Raw genomic sequence first — 19664 nt, forward strand, 5'->3', positions numbered from 1 at the left:
AACGAAAACATTCTCACGCCTTGTCTACACTGACTAGCAGTGGCTCTCCAGAATTTCAGATGAGGGTCTTGTCGAGCATTATTAAGAGTTTCTGGGGATTGAACCTGAGACCTTCTGCATGCAAGGCAGGTGACCCACCACTGAGCTGTAATGCAAGCAGACATTGGATTCCAAGTACCATGCTTTCCCTTTGTGGGTTCTTTATAGGGATGGGGGAGAAATCCGATTCAGTTCATGTTGAAAGGCAAATCTCATGTGAACTTTCTGAAACAATATGTCAACCGAAACACAGTCATCCTACAAAATTCACACTTCTCCGAATTTTGTAATGTGGTTCTCAGAGCCCCTGTCAGGTTGGGGGGAGCAGAAAGTGGGGTCTCAGGGGGGAAGGCATTGGTGGTGGGCCTTGCAGAACTCAGGCAGTTCCCCAGGGATAAACAACAAAGATCCCCTGTGTTGCAAACAGAATAATCTATCAACCTCAAAGCAACATGGTAGGCTAATATGATTACAGTGGTACCTCAGGTTAAGAACTTAATTTGTTCTGGAGGTCCATTTTTAACCTGAAACTGTTCTTAACCTGAAGCACCACTTTAGCTAATGGAGCCTCCTGCTGCCGCTGCACCGCCGCTGCTCGATTTCTGTTCTCATCCTGAAGCAATCTCATCCTTAACCTGAGGTACTATTTCTGGATTAGTGGAGTCTGTAACCTGAAGCGTCTGTAACCTGAGATACCACTGTACAACACTTCTATATCACTACTGAATTGTATCTTAATTTACAATCAGATAGCCTACAATATATACAGGATGACACCAACTAATATAAGTTAAGAAAATGTCCCAAAGTAAGGGATTGTTTGGTTAGTATAACATCACAAAGAATCACTCAAGCTTGAGGCAACATGCCTTCCAAGGTAAGTGTAAAGTCAGACAAAGCACAACTTATGCAGTGTTTTGCAGGAAATAAGTTGAAGGATGTTGGTGCTCCAAAAACAGCAGCAGGACACTCCTTCCAGGATAAAATGTTCTTCCTCAGCTGATAATAATACCAAATAAAACCAAGTACATTCAAATACAATAAATGAGATGATATACTTGAACATTCTACAAACGGTTATTACACAATAAGAGATACATTACCAAATAAAATGTCCAAAAGGGTACACAGGATACAAATGGTTCAGCTTTCACTAATCAGTGTAATTGGCTGACACTGTTAGCTAAAACATGGTTGCATCCCCAGGGATGTCAGGTGCTCATGCCAGACTCTTAATCTCAGGGTCGTGGGCTTGAGCAAAAGATGTTGAGCAAAAGATTCCTGCATTGGAGGGGCTTGGACAAAATGACCCTCGTGTTTCCTTCCAACTCTATGATTCTCTATGTCTCTGTGTCATGGCCTTGAGGGTTAGGGAAGGGGAACATGGTAGCACGAGAGGCAGCAGAAGCAGGCAGTTGATGTGAGTGTCTCTGAGCCTTCATGAGCACTCAGTTGTCTGAGGTTTGGACAAGGGGAGTCCGGTTCTTAAAGAGAGCCATGGGTCAACAGGGGACATTTCTGCTATACCCCCGACCATGAGATGTTTCCTGCAGCAATGGAGCTTTGTGGTGACCATATGAATCAGGAAAGAACAGGAAGCAGTTTGTGCTGATTGTGCGGCTGCAATTGCTTTGCGTTGTGTTACAGATAAGGGTTCTTGGCATATGGAGAGAAAGTAAACAGAGGAATAACTATTTGGCGTGGCTCCACTAATAAAGAGGGCTTAGCTTTTCTAGGGCAGCAGCAGTTGCGGCCCAGCTTGGGTGCTGGTGAGCCAAGGGGTAACATAGTTGTCATATGTGGCCGGCTGTCATCGTGGCAGCTGTGGGTGCTGGTGGGATTGCCCGCCAAATGGGCCAATCTCAGCCCTGGGGGTGTGGTGGGGCAGACCTGTCAGGGTCTGTTATGCCCAGGTAACAGACCAAAGGCAGCTGTGGTACAATTGGGCAGTGCAGTCACAAACTGGATGTCCCACCTGCCCACCCTGAATGCTGTGGCTCTGTCCGAAGAGAAGAGGCAGGGCACATGTTTGGCCTTGCTGTGGAACTATTTGGTCACTGTAGTTGGGGCCAGAAAGGAATTTCAGCCTGTCTGGGTTTTTGTTTTGTTTCATTTTGGCTTTGCCTTATTTGGAGCAACTGTCACGACTTTTGGTGGGAAAAGGCATAGGGCTGGATCCTTAGCCTAAAGCTAAGGATCAAATTCAGCTTCAGGATCAAATTTCAGGGTTAAAGGGCTCCGGGGAGAGTGTTATGTCCTGAAGCCATAGAAACACCTCAAATGGTGACCTGGTGGGTTTTGCCTCATTATGACTTGTGTTGTGAGGGGCTTCCTTATCACTAGGATCAACTATGATGGATTATCATCCTGCAGGCGCATTGGTTAATTCGGGATACATAGCCAACGCCTGCTTACATCTGTAATCAATAAAGTTGTGGCCATGTTCAATTCCAAAACGCTGCTGTGCCATTCTTGCTGTTCTTACACATCCACAATCCTTACAACCCCACAGGGCAACCCCTGGCCTGCTGTGCTGTGGTTCACAATAGCACCAGCTCATAAATGTGCTAAGTGAGACCCCTAAGGCAAATTGCTTTTCATGTTACCCAGATGTAAGCAGGAAACACCAAGCATAAAATGAATTCCCCTCCAATTTGAGTCATTTCAGATATATTGTAGCAGCAGTTTCCTGAATACACAGGGGTGAGAAGCAAGCTTGGCTTCCACATTCATTCTCTTGTGTTGCTCAATCCAGCAAAATCTGCAACTCATGCTGGGTATGTGGGACCATGAACTAATCTGTTTGTCTCAGGTTCTCATTTTTTCCAGTCTGAGATTCAGCTTGCTACATTCCTGCACCAGTAGTTCTTTTTAAAAGTCTAATATACATGATTTTTTTTCAACATTTCCCCAAATGCACATACTTTTGTATGCAGTTTTGCTTATTTTACAATATCCTATGGCTCAGCCAGAAAGTATGGATTAAACAAAACAAAATAAAAAAAAAACTCAACACACTGGAAAGGAGTAGTTTTGCATGAACTAGGGTTGTTGAGCTCTTTTGGCATAATGGCAAAAAAGACATTTTTGAGCTTTTTTTTTTTATTCGCCGAAAACGACGCTGTTGACATGGGTTACCAGTATTCCGGCTATGTCCAGGAAATTCCAGATGTATGGCAACCCTAGGATGAGCCCGGCAATTACACATTTTAAAAATATTAAAGTCAGTTTGTGCATTCCCACATTAGTTCCCCTTTTTTAAAAAAAAAAAATAGTCCTTTTGAAAGTTGTCAGCATCTACGTGTACATTTCTCCCAGTGCAGATGTTTTTGCAAACAGTTTCCTTTGACATAATGTCATCTTTTTCATCTGTGGTATCTGACTTCACTGGAGAAAAAGTCGATGCAGAGATAAGGTTTCATTCAGCAGCTCTGTTTTTGTACCGGGTGCACAATCCAGGATCTTGAGTTTGTTGTTTGCTCACAAGTAAAGAGTGATGCCTGTCATCCTGAGCATTTCGTGATGTCACAGCCCACAATAGTCACTTTAAACCCTCAAGTTTGTGCTCTGCACAGATGGTCACAGCAAAGTTCTGGTGGATTCTTGCATCTACTGCAGCAAAACGGTCACATTCTGTGTGCTCCATTTGTCCTCAAGCGCTACGTGAAACTAATGGAATCTCATGGGAAACGGCCCATTAGTCTGTAAGTGCTAGGTTGGCTCACAGAATTATGAAGGTGGCCTCTATGTCCCCACAAATGTCATTGGTTGGATGACTGAGTTGGCCACCCCTGGCCAAGGCCCTCGGTGTAACATGCAACACAAGGCATCAGATAACAGAAAACATTTGCAGTGGGTGAGTTCCAGTGGGTGGCATGAGCTCTTAATCCTCTTGACTGACATGACTTAAGTCAACAGAGGGTTAAGGAGCCATGACTGCCGAAATACATTCCCATCCCCTCCCATGTGAAAGGAGGCAACAAATATTGACCAAAGGGCTCAGCAAACTCTTTTAAGGAGGGGGTTCCAAGAAATGTTAGAGTAAGAGGTGCGGTAGCATTGAGTAGTGAAGACAGGGGCGTGTGGTGTGAGAGCAAGAAACGAAGGCTGGAGACGTTAATAAAGGAAGATCCTTTAAGCTAAGCTAAGAGGAAGGCATGCTGGGCAAATCCTCACCTTAATCAACCTATGTCCCCACTGCAGAAGGATGTGAAGATCCAGAATTGTCCTCCATAAACACCTACAGTCACACTTGTTTAAATAATAAAAAATTTTATTAAAGATTTCTTAATTTACAAAAAATACATGCATTGTCTCTTCTTCCAAGCTGCGTTTTCTACAGGTCAGTTTCACTTGTTGTGAGACATTAGTGTTATATACAATGTTAGGTTAGGAAGAAGATGGGGAGGGGGAATGGGGAGTGGGGTGGGGTCGGGTGGCAATGCTACAATTCATCTACTTAGAGTATGTGTGGGGTTTTGTGTCAGCATCAGTTGTGTGTGTTCTCTTACTATTCACTTGTTGTATTTCCTTGGGGGTGGCCTTGGGTTTGGTTGGTTGTCTTTGGTTGGTTGTAGTGAGCTTTGTTTTTGTGTGTGAGTGGTGTGTGTGTGTGTGTATTTGCCAGATTGATTCATATGCTGTTGGCGGGTTCTTCTTGTTGTCTTGTTGGGCTGTGTATGTGATAAAGGGTAACCATACCGGGGTAAAAGCATCTTCTTCTATTTGTACCCGTGTCAGTTTCAGTTTGTTGGTACCTACAGACACACTGTCAAGACCATATTCATGGAAGACAATCTAACTCAGCTACGAGTGAGAAAGAGGAGGAGGAGGAGGAGGAGGAGGAGGAGGAGGGGTGGAAACTGTCAGGAAGTTTTACCCCCTAGACTGGTAGCATGTAAGGCAGGCAGGAGGGGGCTGGCTGAGGACACACTGTGGTGGTCATTATCATTAATCCCATTTATTATCTACCCTTCACCAGCAGACCCCAGGGCAGGTAACAACAATTTAAAATTCAGAATTAAAAACAGCTGCAACAGAGTACAGCCACAGAGATAGGGTGAACCCAGAAAACACATATCTCAGGTGTCAAAAGACCGGGGTTAAGTGGGATGTCTTCTGCATTCACCAAAAGCTGTAATGAAGAAGCCAGGCATATCTCTGTGGGAGAGAGTTCCACAACCGCAGAGAATGTCCCCCTGCCAGGCCATCACTACAAAACCTATGTGGAAGATGGAACTACCAAGAGGGGCTCCTCTGTTGATCTTAATAGACCCAGAGAGGATCTGTAGGAAAGGAGGTGGTCTTTCAGATTTTGGGGCCCTAAATAATGTAGGGCTTTGAAGAGTAGCAATAGCACCTTGAATTGGGCTTGGAAGCAAAGCGCCAGCTAGTTCTTAGTACAGTGGTACCTCAGGTTAAAGACAGCTTCAGGTTACAGACTCCACTAACCCAAAAATAATACCTCGGGTTAAGAACTTTGCTTCAGGATGAGAACAGAAATCGCATGACGACGGCGCAGCGGCAGCAGTGTGAGGCCCCATTAGCTAAAGTGGTACTTCAGGTTAAGAACAGTTTCAGGTTAAGAACAAACCTCCAGAACGAATTAAGTTCTTAACCAGAGGTACCACTGTATAAGAGGTTGGTTGGGCAGTGGTGAGGCATTTGTCCTAATCAATCAGCTTCCACTGGTGGGGATTACTTCTGAGTAAACATCTACAGGATGCATCTGCAAAAGAGGATGTACTACATGCCCTTTTAGTACTGTTGGGAAGAAATTCGAGATTTTCTCCAGAAAGCCTCTCTTGGGCCCTAAGCACACTGCGCTGAGTAAACCACACTGCCCCAAGCACTCCAACTCATGATCCTTTAAGTAATCCAAACTTAAACACGTAAACACGTGTTTAAGGAGAATTCCATGTGCATTGACCCAAATCTGAGCTTACTTTCCCTCCTCCAGGAAGCAATGACTCAACCTACCACACACCTCCGTATATGCTACCTTAATGTGCTGGAGACTCCCTCCAGTATAAATGTGGCAAACTTGTCACCGAGAGAATTAGGAGCTTCCCAGCAGGTAAGTGGACTTTTCTCGTTAGACACCTGTGAAATGAACATGGGAGGAGTGTGAGGAAAGGGATAAGTCCACTTTGATTATGTGCTATCTGGTTTCAGAAGTCCGTATGCAGGCTATATTCAAAATTATATCTTAATAGATTTGCAAATGAAGTAAATGGGGGAAACATATTTTGTTTTTAGAGGAAAAATATACTTCACAGCAAGCATCATCTTAGAAAAAGCACTCTGTGCTTTGCTAGAGAGAATTGGGAGTGCCTGCTTAATACCCACTCTTGTTATTTTTAATGATATAGTAATTTTTAAAATAAAATAAAATAAAGTGATTCATCCATCAAAGACTTTTTATTCCATTTGTTCCTAACTGTTTAATCCTATAAAATGAGACAGCCTTAATAGATAGATGCAGTATTTCTGAAAGGAGGGTTTGACATATTTATTTATTCAGAAAGATTTGTAGACCACTAAATCACAAAACTCTCTAAGCAAAAATTATCAGTAAAATTATCAACAGAACACAGCTAAGATTCACAAAACCTTAAAAAAAAACCCCACCTGAGTATACACAAAAAAGAGAAAACACAGATAACATCAGTAAACAAAAGCAAAAATTGGTACAAAAATAAGCTTTCAGTAGGCATCTAAAACAGTACAGTGGTACCTCGGGTTAAGAACTTAATTCATTCTGGAGGTCCATTTTTAACCTGAAACTGTTCTTAACCTGAGGTACCACTTTAGCTAATGGGGCCTCCCACTGCCGCTGTGCGATTTCTGTTCTCATCCTGAAGCAAAGTTCTTAACCCGAGGTACTATTTTTGTGTTAACGGAGTCTGTAACCTGAAGCGTCTGTAAACCGAGGTGCATAATGTTAATAGACAGGGAGCTCCAAAGCATAAATGATGCCATGTTGAAAGGTTGACTCCTTGCAGATGCAGAATGAATATCACACGGTATGCCAGTAAAGAAAAAGAAAAGAAAACAAGACATTCACATATTTACCATTAGCTCTAGTTTGGTCCCTACTCTTTGATGCACTTGCACCATAAGGTTGATCACCAAAATGCAGTTCCTCTTTCTTCTCTTCTTGTTTTGCAGCCATGGGGATGAGGATGCTGCTGCCAATCGCTGTGGGGCTCACCCTCCTCGGTGGTGAGTAGAGACTTGGGTGGTATGACTAGGAAATCATCCAAGGACGAAAGTCTGCAAATAGGAGGACTGAATGGGCAACCCACAATTCAGCCATGTGACCAGATAACAATCGGTAGCAGATAAGAGTCACATAGTTGGGGAGATCTATAGACAATGTATCCATGCCTCTGATGAGGTTTGCCACAAATTTAGTGAATTGTCAGGAGTACAGGCTTTGGATATGGGCTGGTTGTGGGCTTAGTGATTGCAAAATCTAGGCAGACCCTCAAATCATGTACTAGGATGAACATCCTTCAGGTGATATGCAGTGAATTCTACTCGTTTTGTGAGCCCACCCGGAGTAGGAATCACCACTTTAAAGGATCACGGGGCTAAGAGTGTCTTAACCCCTACCCTGCCTGAGACATTTGTGGGCTTCTGCAAGCCAGAGTAGATAATAAGACTCGACGGGCCAAGACACTTCAGTGTGTAGCGATATGTGTACCTGTGTGCAGGGCTGGATTTAGGTTTGATGAGGCCCTAAGCTGCTGAAGGTAATGGGGCCCTTTATATGTCCAGCTGTCCTTTGTCACCAACAAATGGTCTCTGTTTTTTTGTGTTGAATATATGCTATATGGTAATTTATTGACCTAATAGGTATCTAAAGTCATTTGCACATTTTGCCATGCAACCAGTCCATGCAGAATGTAGGCACCCTATATATAGAAATGAGCAAACCAGTGATATTTTAGGGAGCAGGCTAGCAGGTGGGGCCCATTACTTACATCATAGGAGCCTACACAACACAAAACACTGTTGCTGAATGTAGGTTTTATTTTATTTGTTTTGTATCTTATATTTTGGAAATGTACATCCAGGTTTTTTTCCTTTAATTTTTTTGGGGGTCCCCAAGAGAGTTGGGCCCTAAGCTACAGCTTGTTTAGCTTATATGTAAATCCAGCACTGCCTGTGTGCATGCAAGGACGCTGAATATGAGGGTGTGAATAAACAGAGTCAGAATCGAATGTACTATTCCTGAGCAAAATCTGGGACCCCGAGAATTTAATTATTCCTCCCTGCTACTCTTTTCTTTTTTTAAAAAGAGCAAGTTCCTAGCCAGTGGAAAGTATGAGATATTATTATAGAAGAGAGTGTCAGTTTGAAGTTTCAGAAAGCAGACAATATGTCTACACAGGATTCCAGGTAGGCCCTAATTGACAGAGGCAGGACCCCTTACTGAAGGAACAGCCTAGAGGGAAGCCCTCCCTTTGAAAGAGTCCCCTATTTGAAGGGATGATTAGTCTGATAGGACTCAGCTACACAGCTGCAAATAAAACGTTTTAAGTGTGTTGTAAAGCACATTACACAATGGTGGTACTAGATGGCAATGGTGAGTTATGGCAAATTCAATATATTTTTCAAAACATTTTTTTAAAGCATTTTCACATTATTTATATTTGTGTAGATTCCACCTCAGCCTCGTTTAAAGTTAAAGAGATGCTTGAAGTAGCAGTAGCAGCAGTAGTAGTAGGTAATAAATGAAATTCAGCAAGCAGGCTGTTAAGGGGCAGCGAGGCAAGTCTGGATTCAGTTTCCCTTTCCCCAGCAAAACAGCTGATGGCCAGAATGAAACCTTTTGAAAAAGAGCTAACTACACATGGATGAGAAGCCCAGATATTCCGCATGAGCCAGGGGCTCATGGGTCTGCCAGTATCTTCTCTGGCACACATGACCTCTGTCTATGCCACCTCAAATATCCACAATGCATGAGAGAAGTGTTTGCTTTTCTCAATCAGTTCCTGTTTGCTCTGGCTTAGCCTCTCCTGCTTTGAACACAACCCCTTAGGCATGCCCACATTTTGTTGGGTGTGAGGACTGGACACTCGCCATCTTTTCCCTGCTGAACAGAGGGAAGCGGCAAAGAATGTCTCTCTGTGGGGCTGATGTCACTGCCTCCCCCTCCAATCTTTTGTGGTCCTGTCTCTTTTTCTGCTCTTCTAGATCCATTTTGTGTTATGCCACCCTTTTGACATCCATTTTGTGAGGGGCGCCCATGGCACTTTCTCAAATTTCCAAAAATGCCTATTTCACTGGGAAGTTGGAAACGTCTGACATGGGGGTACTCTGTTAGATAATGTAATAAGTATTCTTATTTCTGGGGTGTGTAAAGAAATGTTTTGATGGGCTAACCCTTTGGTAGGGCACATTGTCAAGACTTGCAGGCATTACTTGGGTATTTAGATTCTTTTACTGCCTTCCCATAAAGTCCTTGTTCAATTAAAGGAAAAACAAAATATTTATTTCCCACTGTCTAATATTTTGGTGGGGGGATTTTATAGACCCTGTCATAATACCCAGACATCATATTGTCCAACATTGGAGATCCAAACCCAGAGGTATGTCTTCTGGAATGTGCTCTTGGGCAAGTCAGGTGACCCACTCCTAGCTCCCCATGAGGTGTCTAAAAACACACGAGATTGCAGCCCCCCAAAAGTGCTTTCTGGGTTGCAGAAGGACAGTGGAAGAGCATGCTTACTTTTCTTTCTTTTCTTCCAGGCTTCCATGCTGTAATGCCCACTGGCCGGGAGTTCATCACAGCCTTCCTGCAAAACCATAAGCTGGACTACTCTGAAGCTCAGTTCCAGCTCTACATTTCCGGCTACTCACCTTCTACCACCGTCACCATCTCAGTCTACAAATCTAAGTTCCACAGCCAATTCCCCCTTGCCCGAGGTCAGACCGCAAAGGTGAAGATACCAGCTTATGCGGAGATGGCCGGCACAGCTAAATTCTGCTACACCGTCGTGGTGAAAGCTAACCAAGACATCTCTGTGTTGGCCCTCAACTCCAAGAAGAATACAGCCGACACCACCGTGATCTACCCAGTCCACAGCCTGGGCACTGAATACTACATCCTCACACCTCCTGGAGAGCTGTCCAATTCATACAAGGAGTTCTCCATCATTGCATGGCAGGACCTCACTGCGGTGGAGCTCTATCTCAAGGGCAGCGTGAGATTCCAGGGGCGCATCTACCCAGCAGGCAGCAAGCTGAGTGTCGTCCTTTCTCCCTACGAAGCCATCCAGCTCCAGAGCCGCCAAGACCTCTCTGGCACCCTTGTAAGATCAGCACGGCCAGTGGCAGTGCTGAGTGGGCACACCTGTGCCAATATGAACACCAATTGCAACCATGTGGTGGAGCAGCTTCTGCCAGTGTCTAGCTGGGGCCGGGCCTTCTTTCTCCTCCCACTCTCTTTCCAGACAAAGTATGACCTTGCGTACATAGTGGCGTCCCAGCCCACCACAGTCACCTGTGTCTCTGGTGGGATCCATACGAACTACAACCTTGTGGCCGGGCAGGTGCTTCAGCTGAAAGTCTCACGTTCGGGTCCCATTTACATCACAGCCAACGTGGGCATCCAGGTCTTCTTCTTTTGCACCGGTGGTACCCATTCTGGCCTGACCTTCGACCCCTTCCTCCTTAGTATCCCTGACGTGTTCAGCTACTGCACATCTTACACCCTCGGGGGCCTGGAGGACTTTGACAATTCTGCATTCATTGTTGCTAAGACCGCTGCTGCTTCTGGGATCACCATGGATGGTCGTGCGTTGAGTGGCACCTCTTGGAAACAGATTCCAGGAACAGAATACTCCTGGAGCGAGTACAGTCTGGGGAAGAAAGAAAGCACCCATTCCATGACACATCCCAGCATCCCCTTTGCCCTGCTAAGTTTTGGCATTGCCAGCAGGAATGCCTATGGTGCATTGGCACTCTGCCACCGTGGTGAGTTGTGGGGCTTGTTAAGGTGGGAGATCAAGGTGCTGAATTTCCATTGAGCAAAGGATGATCAGCATTGTAGAGTCAGAATGCCTGCTCAGCAATGGAACTGAATGCATGATCTTGGGCCAATCTCTCTCTTTCAGTGTAACCAACCTCCACAGGGCTCTCGAGGAAATAAATTGGGCTTACCTCCTTGTGCATAGCTTCTTGGAGAAAGGGTTGGATACAAAGATAGCCTCCAGCTCATGGGAACATAGGAATATAGGACCTGCCTTAGAATCATAGATTTGTAGAGCTGGAAGTGTCACCTAGTCCAACCTCCTACAATGCAGGAATCTCAACTAAGGCATGTGTGACAGATGGCCATCCAACCTCTGTTTAAAAACCTTGCATGTAGGAGAGGTCACCACCTTCCAAAGCAGTCTGTTCCTTATACTGAGTCAGACCACTGGTCTACCTAGCTCAGTATTGTCAACACTGATGGGCAGTGGAACATCTGCCATAGCAGCAGTTTCCCCCTCTCCCTCCCCCCACCCCAGTCTTACGTAGTCTTCCTGGATTGCCCACATGGCAAGAAGAGAGAGTGTGCAATCAGGACTGAGTAGCTGACAGTCTTAGTCATATACAACTCTCTCGTGGCTTTTCTGCCTGGAAACACATGGGAGGGACCTCTTGCCATAGCAACACATTTGGACTGGGATTGGCTGAGTGGAGCAGAGCACTGGCCAGATAAGAGAAGATGGACAGAAATGTCACCAGGAGCTTCTCTAAATTCAAATGTTAGTAGAAAATGTGTGCAAGGCAGGAAAGCATGTGTAGCTTTGAGATTTTGTGGGGAAATCCTTTTTTTAAAAAATTCATTGAAATTCTCCTTGGGAGGTCTTTGCCCTATAGCCCCAAGTGCAAGAGCCTTTGCTGTGTGCAGTGCCTATATAGCTGTGCATGCCTAGGTAGCCAGCCCCTTGCAGATGTTGCCTTGAGCATGTGCACATCTAGAGGATTTAGTTAGCAGCATGCATGATGTTGAGGGCCTGAAACATTGGTATAGATCCACAAACCTTCAAGTGTTTGGCGTGTATATGGAGAAGGTCAGACAATGGGAGGATAGCTTAAGCATTGCTATCAGAACTTTATCATTTAACTTGTCGGATGTGTTGGGCTATACATGGGGGAAAGCTGGCTTCCTCCATCCCTCAATCTATTGCTCTGATTGTGTCGAAGGCCCCCCATTTGACCTCTCCTCTCTCTCTCACCTTGTGCCCATTCTCTTCCTCTCTTCCCTACTCTTATACTAACCCCTCCTCTTTTCTCACCAGCCTCTCAGCCTGTTCCCCAACCATCCTGCAGTTCCACCAAGTGCCGGAAGAAGGAGACTTGCCAGATCAGGAATGGCCAGCCTGTATGTGTGGCACAGTCTACTGCCACCTGCTGGTCTCTAGGTGACCCCCATTACCGTACTTTTGACAAGCAGAAATACAACTTCATGGGCACCTGCACCTACACGCTGGCCAAGACCTGTGGATCAGACACAACACTCCCAGCTTTCCACATCACGGCCAAAAATGAGAACCAAGGAAGACAGAGCGTGTCCTTCATAGGGTTTGTGACCGTTCAGGTCCATGGATACCACATAAGCGTGGCCAGAAAGGAGTATGGCATAGTCAGGGTAAGAACAATAGCATTCCATTGTCTTAACTGCATGAACCAGGGCCCATATCAGGCTAGGGATGAATGGGTCAGTCAACTTCCATTCTGTGTCACTTTTGCATGTGCTAATTACACTGAGGACTGATCATCCTATTAGGACTATCCCTCCTGATATTTCTGAATGGGCATGTGTAGTTCTATTTTAAATAGCTTATTGTGGCACACCATGACTTGGATTGCATAGGTTGGGTGCCACATTGGGTGTGGCTAGTCCTGTTTCACAGCAGGTAGTTGGAACAACTCCCAACTCTATCCTTACGTTACACTAGGGGCTTCCATAATGCATATCTAACAGCAACATATTCTGTGCCAGGTGAATAACCAACGCTCCCGGCTGCCCATCTCCCTGCAAGAGGGGAAGCTGCGTCTATACCAGAGCGGGACCTCTGTCTCCATCGAGACCGACTTCTCACTGAAGGTTTCCTATGACTGGAACAACCGCCTCTGGGTGAAGATTCCCAGCAGCTTCTTCGAGAACGTTTGTGGCTTGTGTGGTAACTACAATAGTGACCCTACTGATGACTTCAAGACCTCAGCTGGGTCCTTGGCCCCCAGCCCCGTGGAGTTTGGGAAAAGCTGGAAAGTAGAAGATGGCAACAAGCTCTGCTGGGATGACTGCCATGGAGAATGCAAGAAGGTCACATTGGACATGCTCATCAAATACAAAGTGGAGACTTTCTGTGGCTGGATCAGCAAACGGGAGGGCGGCCCGTTCAGCCAGTGCCACTCTGTTGTTGACCCTGAAATCTTTGTGGAAAACTGTGCCTATGACCTCTATATCTACGAAGGCCACCAAGAGACTTTGTGCCAAGCACTGCAGAGCTATGCCGATGCCTGCCAGAGGGAAGGCGTAACCCTGTTGGACTGGAGGAAACTCACAGGCTGCTGTGAGTAGAATTAATTGCTTATGACAGGGGTCCCCAAGCTCCTTTGGGCCCAGGATCACATTTGGAAATATAAGAAACTGTTGTGGGAACCACAAATTGCCCATTTCCCAGAAGAAAAATTGGTGATGTTCATAATGCTTTCCTTCCCAAAAATTCAAAACACTTATACATTGCTCAAAACAAATAAAACACAGGAGGCAACTGTATTAAATAACACTGTAAATTAAATAACAAACAATTTGCCTCTATTTCACAACACCCAGCCTCAGCAGCTTGGGGCATCCATCTCAATTTACCTAAAGGCTGTCTTACCATTGGTGCTGGGAGTAATGGGTGTGCAATCTCTCTGATAATAAATTCCAATGACAAAGAAAGGGATTGTGGATAATTGTGCCGTTATTCTTCTCTGTCTCTCTCTTTTGCAGTGCTCTCCTGCCCTGAGAACAGCCAGTACAAGCTCTGCGGCTCAGCCTGCCCGGCCACTTGCAATGACCAAGCTCTTCCTTCCAACTGCTCTTCATCACGCTGCGTGGAAACTTGTCAGTGCAACGAGGGTTTTGTGCTGGAAGCTGGGAAGTGTATCCCCAAGGCAGCTTGCGGTTGTGCCTTCGAAGGGAAGCTCTTTTCCCCGGGCGAGCAGTTCTGGGGAGACAGCACATGCACAAAGCGCTGCGTCTGTGACCCACAGAGCAAGCAGATGAAATGCCAGCCTGCCAGCTGCAAGGCTGGGGAGCAGTGCAGGGTGGAGAATGGCCTCCAGAACTGCTACCCAACTGGCTATGCCACCTGCTCTGCAGCTGGTTACTCTCATTACCATGGTTTTGACGGTCAGAGTTTTAACTTCCAGGGCACCTGCCTCTACACATTTGCAGGACTCAGCCAGAAGCGCAACGACTTGGTGGATTTCCAAGTCTCAGTCCAGAACTCGGGCCAGGGCAGCTGGTCTGCATCCCTCAACAAACTGGTCAAGGTTCAAGTCTATGGCCTGGAGATAACAGTCAGCTGGGCTCATCGTGGAAGAGTTCTGGTGAGTCTAAATGAGGCCTCCTTTGGTTAGCAAGTCTGTTAAAAGCCTGCACACATCTATGGAGCACATCTATGGAGCACCATTCCACCCTGTTCCACCCTCCATCCCACCCTCGTTCTGCCTTCTTCTGGGTCCAAAAGAACCCACATGTCAGCAATCGCACGTAAATTGTACGCACCAAAAATGTCTTTGCTAAGCCATCGTTTGGCATAGCTCAAAGCCATAGCACCAGATTTTGAGCATGATCTTCCCCACTTACTCTTCCCACTTTATCTCTCCTCCCAGGTGAATGGTTTGCTGACCAATTTGCCCTACAGGATGGGCCTGGACCAAGTCCTCATCTATCAGAAGGCCTGGGATGTTGTGATCCAAGCAGATTTCGGCCTCACCGTCAAGTTTGACTGGCAAAGCCGCCTCACGGTCACTGTGCCAAAGTCCTACGAAGGGGCCCTCGGTGGTCTCTGTGGCAACTTCAACAGCAACAAACAAGATGACTTGGCGTCCAGTGGTGCAGCCTCAGATTCGACAGCCTTGGGACGGCGCTGGAAGGTGGCTGAGTCCCTGGGATGCAGAGAAGTGAGCCCCAGGGTATGTCCAGACTTGGAAAACATTGCCCAGCGCCAGCGAGGCGCCAGTGCAGAATGTGGACTCCTGGTGGACAAGAGTGGCCCATTTAGGGAGTGCCATGGCAGAATTGACCCTGAGGTGTTTTTCCTGGACTGTGTTTTTGACTACTGCACCTTTAATGGTCAGAAGGCTGTGCTGGGCCATGTCATTGCTGCTTACACTGCAGCCTGCCAAGCCATACAGGTGACCATATATATCTGGAGGATCCACATATTCTGGAGTAAGTATGATCCAGTTTCCTCCAGTTGCGAAGTGGGTGGAGCTCCCTAGGGCAGTTTTTTTTTAAGCTTGGGCCCCTCAATATTGCTGGATTGGGTAGAATGGGGTTAGTTTAGAAGGTGCAAGGCAAGTTATATGGCATAAAGGATAGGAGCGATAAAGATTTGATCCAGTTCTCGCCTGAGGGCGGAATTACACAATTCACGCTTTCCAAAGCAATGGGTGAACCAAAAGGCAGCCACCCCTCAAAATCTACACTTTTCCAAATTCCACAAAGCATTTCTCCAGCCAAGTAAATGTGCTCCAAAAATGCATATATTAGGTAGGGTAAAGGATAACAAATGAATATATCAATGACAATAACACGGTGGAAAAAGACGCTATAAAAGGGGAAGTTGTGTTAACATACGTAAGGAGAAAGTTGCACTAAAATGCTGAAGAATGTTTGTGGGAACATTTGGGCATTGTTTTTTTAAGGGGGGGTGCAAACTGATGTGGAAATATGAAGAACTGGGTTTAACATTGGAATAATGAGAAACCAGAATTGGCAGATTTCCCTGTCCCTACACATTGCTCTTTCCTCCCATGTCTCATTCCTCTCCACCTCCCAGCATCTGCCTGCTGAGACAGCCCTCAGCCCTGGTTCCAACCCTTCCATTCCCTCTTCACTCTCTCACAGTTTTCCACATCTGCAACAGACAGCCAATAATCTGTGGCCCCCTGAGCGTGCTCTGTCTCCATTGGGCTGTTTAGGGCAGGTGGGTTGCCCCTTAAGGTTCTCCTGAGCCTGCTGTCATCTCCCTTTCCTGTATGGGTGGGTGATGCAGCTTTGGCTACATAAGCAACAGCACTCACACCCCGAACATTGGAAACAGGGGGAGCAACACTGTCACAACAGCCTGGGTTTATGTTAGTCTCCTGTGTAGTAACGGAAATAGAAGAGTTTGTGATATTGATGGGAAATGCATTTCCTAACCCTCCCATTCCAGAGCCGGTCTGTCCCCGAAACAGTCACTATGAGCTCTGTGCCAGGAGCTGCCAACAGACCTGCAGCAGCCTCTACTCCCCTCTGCCTTGCTCAGCACACTGTGCAGAAGGATGTGTCTGTGATGAAGGCTTTGTGCTCAGCGGCGACCGTTGCGTCCCCATGTCTCAGTGTGGCTGCGTCTACCAGGAGCGGTACTATACAGCTGGGCAAACCTTCTACCCAACCAGCAAGTGCAACGTGGAGTGTGTGTGTCAGGCTGGTGGAGCGGTTGCCTGCAAGGAAACCTCTTGTGGCCCTGGTGAGGAGTGTAGGGCAGTGGACGGCGTCCATAAATGCCACCCCGTTGGCTCAGCCACTTGCTCAGTCTCTGGCGATCCCCATTACATCTCCTTCGATGGAGTACACTTCAACTTCCAGGGCACCTGCACCTATGTCCTTGCTAAGGCTGCCATCACAGACAAGAAGAACTTGAAGGCGTTCACCATCACTGAAGAAAATGAGGCCTGGGGGAGCAGAAAAGTCTCGGTCACCAAGATGGTCTCTGTGGAAGTCTATGGCACCACACTGACTTTGATCCAGAACAAGAAGGGACAGATCAAGGTAGGTGTCTGCATGCTGTCCATGCTCTTATCCAAGAAGCTCTGGGCAGTGCACATACGTCTCCATTTTAACTCCAAGGGTCTTCTTCTTTCCTCTTCTTTGGCAATCACTCATAATTGAGTAAGGTTGTCTTCCATAAACACGGTTTTAACAATGAGTCCGTAAGTGACTGTGGAGGCCAGTACTGGATCCACACATCCTTCCACAGTGGGGACATTGGTTTCCGGGCAGGAGTTGATCACGGTGAGGGTTTGCCAACTGTGCCTTCCTCTTAGCACGTTTCTCCCTTTTATCCTGAGTTTGAGTGTCTTCAAAGTCCATGACACCTTTGGTAAAGGCTGTTCTCCAATTGGAGTGCTCGCAGTCCCAGTTGTTGGGGTTTATACTACATTTGTTTAGATTTGCCAAACTCCATGGGTGGGGATGCCTAATTAGGCAGACCAGGTTGTTTTGGCCAAGTCACATCCACCTGCTCGTTACATTCACCCAAGGCTTTTTTCCTGCCAGAACGCACTGGAACTCAGTTCTGGCACCTCTCAGGTGGGCGCCATTGCTATTATAAGAGAACAAGGGAGATATTCATGGTGAGTTCCGGCACCTCTTTTTCTAGAAAAATAGCACTGCCTACACCTGATGTCCAAATTGTGGGAGGCAGTGGAAGACAGGAGTGCCTGGTGTGCTCTGGTCCATGGGGTCATGAAGAGTCGGACACGACTAAACGACTAAACAACAACAACAACACCTGATGTTGTATATGCTTTTGGGGTATTTATGAGCCAAGAATTGCATCGCCAAATTCAGAGATGTGTGAGACCTGACAGATAACTGTGTTCTGATCCAGGTATTTGTCCAGACAGTGCATATCGGATGGAGTTTGCCATCTACAGTTCATTTTATACAGCTAATTATAAGGAATTCTATCTAACACTCACTCACGCACATGTGTATGTTTAAAATAAGGGTCACAACTATCCTCTCTGAATTTTTAATTTTGTCATTTTCAGTTTCACTTGGCAATTTTATCTCCTTGGTGGTGCTAACATATATTTGCACTTTTGTACACAAAGTGCAATGGCCAGGAGCTCAGGCAAACATAGCTAGCTGTATATATTATCTCCTGAACATCTTAAGTCAATTAAAGATTAATAAAGCTATTGCTTAAGCCAATGAAAAATTACAGCCCTATCATTCAATGAAAAATTCAGCTGCTATGTTTGAACATGAGATCTATTCACTGAATAAATTCAGACTTGGGGAGGAAAGACCAGTACTTTAATCATGGCTCTAATTCTACATTAATATATCCCAAGAAGACCACAAATGCATTTGACCTTGGTTAGGCCAAAGGAAGCTGCCTTATACTGAGTAAAACTTTTGGTCCATCCAGCTCAGTATTATTTGCTCTGCAATGACATAGGACAGCTATCCAGCATTTCAGACAGGTAGTCTCTACCTGGAGCTGCTGGGGAATGAACCTGGAACCTTTTGCATGCAAATCATGGACACTACCACTAAGCTGTGGTCCTGTAGTTTTTGTGCTGAAGGGGTTGCACTACTCAAAAATAACCAGTGATGAGTGTCTTAAGCCCAAGAGCCACCAATTCAGCAACTCCGAGATGGGGCGGCTATAATACAATATGTCTTCCTTAGCATCCAGGAAGTATGACCTTCTGCCAAGTTCAAATAATACAATTTGCACACTAGATTTGCATGTGAATGGATCCTTGTGAGTTGATATGCTATATATGTCTATACACAAGACTTTGCTTTCCAACAGATCTTAAAGATAACTTTGCTCGTGAGCTTGTTACATGTTGAACCATGCACAAGGTGCCCCTGTGCATGCAAATCCTCTGAAAATGTCAGCTTGGGTGGAATTCAACAAAACCTGTGAGAGAAGGGCCTATTGCTGGAGGGTAAAAGATCCCTGAGACCTGTTTTGTGTCCTTTGAACATCTGCCCTTCTTCTAGGTGAATGGAGTGTTTCATTCCCTACCAGTTGAATTTTCTGGTGGACATCTCAGAGCTTATCAGCATGGCACTAAAGTCCTGATAGAAACCGACTTTGGTCTCAATGTGAACTATGACCTGGTTTACCGTGTAACAATCACAGTCCCAGGAAGCTACCGGAACCAAATGCAAGGACTGTGTGGGAACTACAACGGGAAGAAGGAAGACGACTTCCTGCTCCCTGATGGCAAGACTACCTCTGATGTAGCTAAATTTGGTGCTGCCTGGAAGGTTCCAGTCCCTGGGGCAGTTGGACCTTGCTCAGATGGATGCTCTGGGAGCAGCTGCCCAGTCTGTGAGGAAAAGAAGAAGGAGGTTTTCAAGCAGCGCCATTACTGCGGGATCCTCACTGCGCCTGATGGCCCCTTCAGTGCTTGCCATGCAAAGGTGGACCCCAGTGTGTACTTCAGCGACTGCATCTACGATGTGTGCCTGGGCAATGGGGACAGCGAGGCCTTGTGTCAGAATATCCAGAGCTACACATCTGCCTGCCAAGAAGCCGGGATCCCCGTCCAGACCTGGAGGAGTCCATCCTTTTGTCGTGAGTACTGAAAACTAGAGGTAGTATTATTATAAT

General features: G+C 46.0%; 1 protein-coding gene across 1 annotated transcript in view; it reads left to right on the forward strand.

Annotated features, from left to right (window-relative positions):
- Positions 1-7211: 7211 nt before the first annotated feature.
- LOC309375085 (IgGFc-binding protein-like) overlaps positions 7212-19664 on the forward strand; it is a gene marked incomplete at its 5' end in the record, with an annotated part of 29034 nt that continues 16581 nt past the window's right edge. The window contains 8 exons of the mRNA XM_081920468.1: positions 7212-7263; positions 9799-11025; positions 12339-12688; positions 13043-13616; positions 14042-14643; positions 14929-15490; positions 16479-17077; positions 19049-19628. Coding sequence (XP_081776594.1) covers positions 7212-7263; positions 9799-11025; positions 12339-12688; positions 13043-13616; positions 14042-14643; positions 14929-15490; positions 16479-17077; positions 19049-19628 — 4546 coding nt within the window. The remainder of the gene's footprint in view (positions 7264-9798; positions 11026-12338; positions 12689-13042; positions 13617-14041; positions 14644-14928; positions 15491-16478; positions 17078-19048; positions 19629-19664) is intronic.

This window comes from Podarcis melisellensis (assembly GCF_964234715.1).
Source record: "Podarcis melisellensis genome assembly, chromosome: 8".
Classification (NCBI taxonomy): domain Eukaryota; kingdom Metazoa; phylum Chordata; class Lepidosauria; order Squamata; family Lacertidae; genus Podarcis; species Podarcis melisellensis.